This window comes from Pseudoliparis swirei, chromosome 6 (genome assembly GCF_029220125.1).
Source record: "Pseudoliparis swirei isolate HS2019 ecotype Mariana Trench chromosome 6, NWPU_hadal_v1, whole genome shotgun sequence".
Lineage (NCBI taxonomy): Eukaryota > Metazoa > Chordata > Actinopteri > Perciformes > Liparidae > Pseudoliparis > Pseudoliparis swirei.
The window spans coordinates 13068559-13078719 of record NC_079393.1 but is presented as its reverse complement, the minus strand read 5'-3'; the positions used below and the strand labels follow the sequence as shown (position 1 = coordinate 13078719).

The following is a 10161-nucleotide window of genomic DNA, read 5'->3' as shown; positions in this document are numbered from 1 at the left end:
CCACTAGATGTCACAGAAGTCGCTAATGTATCGCTATTTATATAAAGTGTATTATATAGCCTATGCTAATCGTTGCCATAAACATAACACAAGCATCGTATTCTGGGAACCATGTAAATAATATTCTCCACATGTCGGGGAGGGTGAAGCGACTGGTCCTGTCGGACGTGTGGTGTTGTTCCTCTGGTGCGCTGCGTCGCTGCGCTGCGTCACCAGTGACACAGCGCTGGGATGAGGGTTGGATGTCTGCAGAGAAACCTGCAATACTTTACACCACATAACCGGCAGCGTTAACCCCCCGCGTTGAAGATGGGCCAGTGTGGCATCACGTCCTCAAAGACGGTCCTGGTTTTTCTGAACCTGATATTTTGGGTAAGTTTGGAGGTTGTTAATGGCCGGTTTGAAACGTGCGTCACTAGCTAGCAGTGTGTAGCTGCGTTAGCTGTGCGTTCAGTCAGCTGCGACCTTTGTTTACCCAGGGAGGGATACGTTTGCGAAGGCAGGAGGAAACGCATCACATCATATGTTTTTGAGTTTAACTTTTATTGATTTACAGCTAACATTTCCTTTTTAAATTCAACACTTTGCATTTCGTGGCATTTCGTCAGTGGTGGAATGTATCTGTAACGTTACGTTTACTGTACTCTCCTACAATATGTAGGTACTTGAACTTTACATGACTCTTTCCATTTCAAGCTACTTGTTACTACTTTTATTTGATTGCCTTAGTTACTAGTTACTTTGCAGAATTAGATTATTCATAAGGAATGTAGAGCAACTAATAAAGCACAAGGTATTATTATAGGTTAAGCGACCGATTATTATATAAAGTAGTTAAAGTGAGCTCTACCTTAATGTTAGTGATGATCACATCACTAACATTAAATTTAATCCCGTAAAATAATATATGGGATTCTGAAATGGACCATTATGCATAATTAGTATTTTTTACTTTTGGTGCTATTTTGATGCTATTACTTTTGTACTTTTACCTGGGTAAGATTTTGAATGCATGGCTTTTACTTGCCACAGAGTATTATTCCACTGTGGTACTGCTTTCTTGACTGAAGTTAAATATAGGAATCCTGCTTCCACCACTGTTTATGACAATTTAGACACACCCTCTTTTATACCATATTGCAATATGTTGATGTGATGGTGTACAGTGTATTTGCTTTCCGTTTAGGCTTGAGTGAAATATTAAAATGAAGTTTTTTGTGTCACCCTCAGGCTGCTGCTGGTATCTTGTGCTATGTTGGAGCTTATGTCTTCATTACATTTGATGACTACGATCACTTCTTTGAGGATGTGTACACATTCATTCCAGCAGTGACCATTATTGCAGTTGGAGCCCTCCTTTTCATTATTGGGCTCATTGGATGCTGTGCTACAGTGAGAGAGAGCTCCTGTGGTCTTAAAACGGTCAGTGAACCAGTTTATAAGTTTGGCACAAAAGATGAGCCTTTGTGTCGTAAATTATATCAGTTGAACTATGAAACATTATGAAGAGAACATTGGGATTTCAAGATGCATTAGAACAGGACATTAGCATATTGAATTTGACCAAAGCATGTAGTCATTTTACTTTCAAAGTTACTGAAGATTTTAAATAATTGCACAATATTCATCTATTTCAAGCATTTTCTCACATTTGGTGTTATTCTTTCTCCCTTGAACATCACAAAGTGTCTGACATTCCACATTTACGTATATGCATGCACGTATCTGTTGTCTGCATCTTAAATCTTGAAATTGGATCCACAGTTTGTCGCCATTCTCTTGCTGGTTTTCATCTCAGAAGTGGCTGTGGTGGTTCTCGGATATGTTTACAGAGCAAAGGTGAGAAAGTAAAATATAAGCCTCCATGTTTGTGTTTGTTTTTCTTGGCTTTATTTGTTGCTTAACTGGTAATCCTGCAGATCTTTTAAATCACTGAATCTGTCAACCCTAGATAACCGAGTCTAATCTCCTTGTGCTCGCAATCGTGTGGTTCTTTTTACCATTCAACATGTTGTCAATTCTTAAGTCTCCCACTTTTTAACCATCGGCAGGTTGAAAAAGAAGTAAATGTTTCTATCAAGAAAGTGTATGATGAGTACAATGGCACCAACAGCAATGCCCAGAGCCGTGCCATTGACTACATTCAGAGACAGGTGAGGACTGAAGTAATGTCTTCACTGTAAAACAGATAAAATAATGATATTGTTTGCTTTCCGTATTTGTTTGACTTTTCTTTACTGAGCAAGTGGTCGAAAATAATAAAGTGTCATGGTTTTCCTTCTTCCAGCTTCTGTGTTGTGGGATCCACAATTACTCAGACTGGCGGAATACACACTGGTATGAAGAATCCAAAAACAACAGCGTACCCATCAGCTGTTGCAAAACAAACTTTGGAAGCTGCACGGGGTCCCTCACTCATCCTGAAGATCTCTACCAAGAAGTAAAACAGCCTCTCAGTGTGTCATGTTTCTACACCAAACACCTCTTCTTTTTAGTTTATTTTTAAACAGAAGTGACTCATTACAGTTTTAACACATTGTGTGTGTGTGTGTGTGTGTGTAGGGTTGTGAAGCTCTGGTTGTGAAGAAGTTGGAGGAGATCATGATGTATGTCATTTGGACTGCACTGACATTTGCTGTAATGCAGGTATGTAACTAATGAATATACCTTGTTTTGTATGACATAATCTGTTTTCTGTACAACCTGTATTATCTTTCTTAACTGGACCGTTGCCACATTTACTCTAAATGTATAGTACGATTGACTTAGCTTAGCATTTAGCTTAGCCTAGCACTGCTCTCGGCTAACAAATAGTCTGGCATATGACACCCAATATTTACACTTTGTGTAAATTTGTTTGTGTTTGGCACAGAGTTTATTTTCTGCAATAATGCAAAATCCTATTAGTTTTTTTACCGGGGAACCACTGTAACGTTAACATCTGGGTTGGCCTCCAAAAATACTTCAAACCTGCACCACTATATCGCGGGTTACACATCTACAGCGAAACTCCACAAACATTTCTGAAGTGTTGTAACTAACTAACAAGTATTCCAAAAGACGAATAAGGTCTCTGTCTCTTTCTTCTAGATGCTGGGGATGTTGTGTGCGTGCATCGTTCTGTGCCGCAGAGCCAGAGATCCTGCCTATGAGCTTCTTATTACAGGAGCCACCTATGCATAAAGGAGAATACATTTCTCACATTGGAGAGAGCATGAACACAATATATTACCACACTAACCTTAAACAACAACCACACTAAAGTTCTATATTGTACCTGTTTTTCCAAAAATTAAAGCTATAGACCAAATTCTTAAATGGTCAATGCAAACGAGATGTAGAAAACATTCTGATGCTGAGGATGGCATGGGGGTGTAAAACATATATATATATTTAAATCTGTGCTATACTTGCATGACATTTGAATAAAATTAAATGTACCTTCACTGCTACTACTATTCTACTCGTATGACTATTACAGCTCCGTTTTGGTTTAAACCTTTCAGCAGCAGTATTCTGTCAAGAAACAGTGGACACCACAGCCCAAGATAATGACAAGTTATTGCATGTACAATGTGTAACTTAACTGGCGTTGGCTAATCTGATGTTTTTTTTAAAGAATCAATCTCTATAATCCTCTTCCGTGTGTGGGGTTTTTCAAGTAGTAATGTATTCATAACTCAAGTTAGACTTTGTCCTATAGCTGTTTTGTTTGTTTTTGGCTCAGCACTCCAGTCCTGGTAGTTTAAGAATTTGATTTGCTGATGTGTTCCAATAGCAAGACTCAATAATGTAAATAAAAGGTGGGGAATTAAATGAGTGTGTTTTCTAATTTATTGTTTTTTCTCTCTCTGACAATTCTTTACAAAGAGATGATATTGCTTCCCAAACTGTTTTTATTTTCTTTCTGCTTGACGGAAGTTCATATTCACAGGTCAACAAAATTCAGGAGTTTCTCATGAGGGAGGGGTGTAACAGGTTTACATATGTAGTCAAATGCGTTGGTCTGTGTCTAATCTTATAGGCCTTGTATCTTGTTGTGGTTTCAAAGTTACCCTGAGCTCAATATGTAACACAAGCATATTATATATCAGCTCTTACTGGAATCATGAGATATAGTCGTCTCCCCCCGTTGCTCAGTAACCAGATCCGTTTAAACCAGGGGGAGCAGACTGCTCAACCATAAGACCCAAGAATAGTAACTGGTTGCGTTTCAGCTACTTTGTTTAATTCTTCTGATAGAAACATTAAGAAAAAATAGATTAAAAAAACAACTACTCGTATACATAATATACAGGTCAACAACAGAAATAAAGCACTCTGCTTCATAATTTAGACTGCAGATATACAAGTGTGCCACAGAATCTGAATAAACTTAGTGCAGCGACCTTGTGCAACAGATCAGTTAATCTCCCAGCTGTCATTGGTATGAGGGGCACTCAGCACACCAGCAATAAAGGCCAAGCAACATGAACATGTGTCATACCAATACATATGTCCAAACTGGCTCGTGCTAGCATGTGACATGTCCCATTTTAAAAACATACTCAAAGAGAGTTTAATGATGCGTCCGAACACAATTATGTAAGACAAATAAGCTTGAATATAAGACAATTTGAAATGACGAGGCCAGAACAAAATATGACATGAGGGACTGTCAGGTAAACTCATTCTTTGGCAAGGTAAGAGCCCGGGACCAATCCAGTGAGGCCATTTCTTTTCACCGTCCACCAGCCATCCTCACCTTGATCTATGACAACCACTGCATCCCCGACCGACACAGAGAGCTCATCATTTCCCTGAACAAGAACAGACGCGTTCGGTCAACAGTCACCACTTGAAATGAACGAGAATTAGAACATTTGAATGCGTCTCATGTGGAAACTGACCTGTGCCGCATAGTTGTAAACAACCTTGTAACCCTCACTTCTCGTCTGCAACCCGGGACATTCAGTCATGGAAGCATAAACTCCGTCGGATGTTCCTGCTGAAGAGTTGACAGGATTCAGACATAATCAGCACTGGTTTATTTACTGTGTGAACTCGTAATTTTCAACTTCCAAAACTAGCGACTAAGCTGATAATACGACCTGTCAGGTGATCTCATTCATCCCTTCATCACCACCACCTCTCACACATCAAATATCTTCATTTTTACTTTAACCAAAGTGTAATTTGTTTAATATGTAAAGGTGGACACTGTCGTTTCACGCACAACAAATTAAATATTCTTCACTCTTTACATACATTTAAAAATCATATTTGTGTTTATAAGAAAGGTGGATCTATGTACTTTTATTTCTTTTCTAAATATTAACTTAATGTTTTGTTCTAATTAGCATTACACAATGTTTCCGCATAAGCCCACATAACGGCTGAAGTTCCCCCTTTTGTGCAAGGACACCACGTTGTGAATCACTGGTGTAAAGAAACAATAATTACAGTATGTAACCTATGGTTGCTCCACACCTCGTGTTGTAAGACTCTGTCATAATTTTGGAAATGCAGTGTTACTGACTAAATGACGTTGGTACTATACCAGTAGGTTGTGCAACTAGTTCATTGATACTCAATTTGGATCCATTGGAACAGTTTGACTGCAGAAGATTTGAAAACCTATAAATTGGAGAAAGAATTCAACAAGAAATGCACAACAACAAAAAAATCATGACATAATAATCATTGGCATCATCCATTTTACATTGTGTTATTCTGACCTTTTCATCACTCCTACAAATCCAGTGCTGCCATTTCTGTCCTCTGCAGAATCCTTCTCATAGAAACTTTGGAATTCAATTGGAGCTGTTTGAAGAACCATTGAAATTCAGTAAATAAAAATAATGAATGCTTCAGGGGTGATGACTAGTTACTACACACAATCAATCACCTGTTTCCAAAGAAGTCAAACATTGTGTTGTATGTTTTAGCAGCAGCTGGGAGATAAGATTACAATTTCCACAGTAGAACATATTCAAATCAAAATATGAAAAAAAAGCCACAGAGCGGTTGCTGACCTGAGGGGGTCGAGCTGGTGCTTTTTGTCTCCACAAAGCTGTTAATGTCCGCGATGATGTCACAATTTTCCAGTGTTGTCCTCACATCCTCGTAACACTGAAAGAGTCGTTTACACAGCGAATTTTGAATAAATTCCAGTCTATTGGAAGGGTTTGCCCATACAGATGTATGAGAACTGCTGCACACACCTCATCATCTCTAACACTCTGCATTGATAACTGGTTACAGTGCACCCACAAAGCATTCCTTAGGACGCTGAGGCGGTCCTCTTCCTGCTGCTGAAATGTCTGCAAAACAAAATGATTCGAAAACGTTATAAATATATCTAGAAAACATTGAAGCACTGCACATGTACAACACTATACAGTACAATATGTACACTTCTGGAATATATTATAACTTTATCTCCTGTTCTTTTTCCTGGTTTCTTGTGTGTCCTGTGTTTCCAACTGCCCCTGTCAATTCACCTTTTTACATAGGGATGAATAATGTAGTTTCATGGCTGCCTAAGCTTTGTGGATGGTATCACATCCAGGCTTTGTTGCCTGGAAACAATTTAGCAGATTAATGAGTCATTTCCTAGTCTGCTAAAAGGAAGTATCGTACATCCACATTTTGACAAAACGGGCCTCTGGTATTGTCGCTCTTGGTCTAAGTCTGTACATTTTGAAATGCATTATGCTGTAATTTGCATGCTTGATACATTCAGTGAGAGGAGAAATACAGACGTGAGAGGAGAAAGTCCCAGTGTTATACTTTACCTCACATGTGTTGATGTGTGTTGATTCCCACTCTTTATGAGTCTTTTCAAGCTGGTCAGTGTTTAACATGTACTGTTTCTCTAAAGACAAGTTCAAGGATTAATTAAAGAAAATTAAAAAATGAAATGAAGAAACTACAGTATCTTGCTGCTATGATCTGCCCTTACCAGCCTCCACAGTGGCTTCTCTGCACTGTTTAGATTTGTTGTTCATCTGAAAAAATTTAAATAATACAAAATTACACACTGACTTTATATCTATAAACCTGTAGTTTTTTCAATAAAAGTTCATTGCGTATAGGTGCTTTGGAATAATCTTTAAAAGCGATGTTCTAAATCAGAACAGGAACTCACAGCTCATACATGATTATATTAAATAAGAAATGCAAGGTCAGAGATAATTGAATTTCCCAATCTGTCAGTGTTGTGGAGTAACTGTGTAATAACTGTCAGTGCTGATTGAGAAACTATCTCATGTTGCAATTCATTTGAAATATACATTCTTGTTCATGGTAAAAACGATTCAAAATATACCTACATTTACTATTCGTTAATACCACGCATTGTTCGTGAGGTGCCCATAGACTCTCAAATACCAATGACAGTTATGATAGAGAAAATCTTTCTTGTCTTGAGACTAACAAACATTTTACATTGACACAAATTCTTAAATGTTAACAGTGTTCAACAATAACAAAAAACGAAAGACTGACATAAATCAGAGACATCTTGTGTACAGTAGTTGAATTATTGAAATAAACAATATTTGCATATTCATAGATTCTGGATTTTTCAAGAATAGAAGAGTAGATGTAATGGAAGGTAACAGGAAACAATATCAGAAACAGATTATTATTCTAAACCGTGTAGGTTCAAATATCTTAAAACATGTCTGATCTTCAAATTGTAAATACATTGCTTGAATTTATATCTCAGTGAAAAAACAGCACTGATCCTTTAAGAAAGTAATTTCTGCACTGGACCGTTAATGAGTCATATACTACAGCACAGATGCACCTTCTCAATCTGTTTGGGAGTAGCTGTGGAAGCGCTGGCCGTCTTCTCGGCAGTTTGCTCTGTCTCCTCTGCCTCCCTGCAGCGCTGCTCATAGGATCTTTTAGACTAGAGGGAAACAGAACAGAAACCATATGAAACTGTTACACCCATGCTTTGTTCATCAGCACATTGCTTTATGAACCCTCAACAGGAAGCGCAGGAGGGGAGGGTGGAGGGGGCAAGTTCAGTCAAGAAAGACATGCCATGTCCATGAAAGAACATAATGTGCAGCAAGAAAAACCTCACTTCTTTCTGATTGGACAGACGTGTAAGCACGATCTGAACTCACAACAGTGGGTTACGATTGAATGACATTGACCTATTTTGCGAAACCATTTTCCTCTTATGTACATCTTTAAATATAGACGACAATACTTTTCTGCAGACGTCTTTTCAGAATGCACTTGTCTTGCACTAAAACTAAGATGATGCATGCGGCTCTCGACACACATGAGGTCTAATCTTAGAGTATCGTGATAATGTGAATTGTTGGCCTTACGTCGATTGTTTTCCTGAAGAGAGAGACTTTCGTCTTCTGGACCTTCTCCATGATGACGTCAGACTAAGAAGTGAGGAACAGAATATTACTCAAAAAAACATCAATGTCATCTGAAAACTACTCGGAGTGTGAGGGAACTCTTTTTAGATTTCCTCTGTGCAAATCAGAAAGAAAAAAAGCATTTCGTTGGTACCTTTTTTCTTTGTTCTTTCTGTCGCTCTCTGAACTGCTCCATTCTCTTCGCCTCCTCCTTCAGCGACGTAGACAGCTGAATGTGAAAGTTTCCTACGTTTTCAAGTTCTGAAAAACACCAAAACATACGGGGTAAAAACTCAGAGCTGACTGAGACATGTATGAACTGTGCAATGCGGGAAATATGTCCTGTGCTTACGTGTTTTCATTTCATCAAAAGATGTTCTCAAAGTGCTGTGAAAACAAAATTAATAATGACCTAAATGTCATGCATCTTTTAATGCAATAAATAGTTAATATGGTGCAGAACAATTGTATAAAGGCAGACTTAGACATTGATGAAGGCAATACACGCACATACCTACCAGGTCTCATATAAACCGCCGGCCTTGCGTGCAATTGTGACTAGTTCTTTACCATATTTCTCCTCTGCTGATGCCCTAAATAGACATTACCACACCAGAGCTTTACCACATCATACTGAGATCACCTCAATGATTCATCAAGTATAATTCATCAGAAATGTGTGAGCCCACCTCATTTTCAAGAGCTCCTCCATGTCTTTGCATGTCCGTCGACCATCATTAAGTCTCAAACTGATCGTCTCATATCCAGTATTACTGATGAAGTCCACTCCCTGGAACCATAAATACCCAACTATAATACTCATATTGTCAGTGATAAGGTCGAATATTCACATCCCAGTTTTAATACAAAATGAAAGATTTAAAAATAAAAGTCTAAATATATGCTTTTTAACAAAATGTTTTTTGTGTCCATTGGAAATAAAATATTACCGTTTCTTTATTGCTCAGTGTTTAAGAGTCCCAAATGATCACCTTTAACCAATAGCTGATGATTTAATTGATATTCAACAGCAAGTTTGACTTGACTGAGGTATTGTGGTGGTTTCTCATCAATAACGGAAATTGTAAAATGCTGTTGCTGAGCTCTGAATGGAAAGAAACCCAGTGGGTGAACCCCTGCTCATGAAAAAGTATTCTTACTTTGCTGAACTTTAAATGTGGAAGTACAATTACTGGTGTACAAATGTCTGATGATCATTTTTATTGCAGCTGGTTACATTTGACATTAGGTTACTGATAGCAGGATGATAATCAAGAGGAAAAGGGAAGCACATAACTTCACAGTTTGAACTGAAGCTTAAGATTGACTGTTGTTTCTGACTGACTAGTTCCTGATGCTTACAGCTATGATAAAAGAGATTTCTGGTCTGTTAACAGGTGCTCTGTACAGTTCTGAAAAGGGACAAAAGATAGATGAATTTAGCCCTATTATCAGGAAACCCATAATACCTCTTCAGAACCCATACAGTTACCGCCATAGCACTATTTTAAAAAAGTGTACAGATAAACAGCTCTTTAGTTTGTGCGACACACTTGATTTGAGTTAGAAGTGACCTTAAAACACCAGTGAACACACTGAATACACCACTGACCTCACAGCTCAGTAATAAGATGAAACAACACCACATAAAGTTTAGATTAGTAGCATCACACTAACTCACCCAAAAGGCGTCTTTAAATCGTAATGACATCTCGTCGGTGGTTCAAAGTCGTCCCTGTTGGAGAATCCACTGAGCTTGAAGTCACTTTGTAATGCTCAGCAGTGTAACAGG

General features: G+C 38.2%; 2 protein-coding genes across 4 annotated transcripts; one reads left to right on the top strand and one right to left on the bottom strand.

Annotated features, from left to right (window-relative positions):
- The first annotated feature begins 229 nt into the window (after window positions 1-229).
- Window positions 230-3820, top strand: tspan3a (tetraspanin 3a). The gene is made up of 7 exons (XM_056417808.1): window positions 230-372; window positions 1231-1422; window positions 1765-1839; window positions 2052-2153; window positions 2288-2440; window positions 2563-2646; window positions 3091-3820. Exons 1-7 carry the CDS (start codon window positions 310-312, stop codon window positions 3181-3183), a joined length of 762 nt encoding a protein of 253 aa, XP_056273783.1. The 5' UTR covers window positions 230-309; the 3' UTR covers window positions 3184-3820.
- pstpip1a (proline-serine-threonine phosphatase interacting protein 1a) lies at window positions 3625-10136 on the bottom strand. 3 transcript variants are annotated; one of them, XM_056417801.1, is made up of 15 exons: window positions 10051-10136; window positions 9059-9159; window positions 8888-8962; window positions 8722-8756; window positions 8524-8630; window positions 8331-8393; window positions 7793-7897; window positions 6944-6989; window positions 6777-6856; window positions 6204-6302; window positions 6015-6111; window positions 5718-5802; window positions 5540-5616; window positions 4890-4987; window positions 3625-4799 (listed from the first exon to the last, which is right to left on the bottom strand). In XM_056417801.1, the coding sequence occupies exons 1-15, from the start codon at window positions 10078-10080 to the stop codon at window positions 4668-4670; spliced, it is 1230 nt and encodes a 409-aa protein (XP_056273776.1). In that variant the 5' UTR covers window positions 10081-10136; the 3' UTR covers window positions 3625-4667. The 3 variants fall into 3 exon arrangements, with proteins under 3 accessions (XP_056273776.1, XP_056273778.1, XP_056273777.1); XM_056417803.1 differs by lacking the exons at window positions 8888-8962; window positions 9059-9159 and having other exon boundaries at window positions 10051-10129; XM_056417802.1 differs by lacking the exon at window positions 10051-10136 and having other exon boundaries at window positions 8884-9133.
- Window positions 10137-10161: the final 25 nt, after the last annotated feature.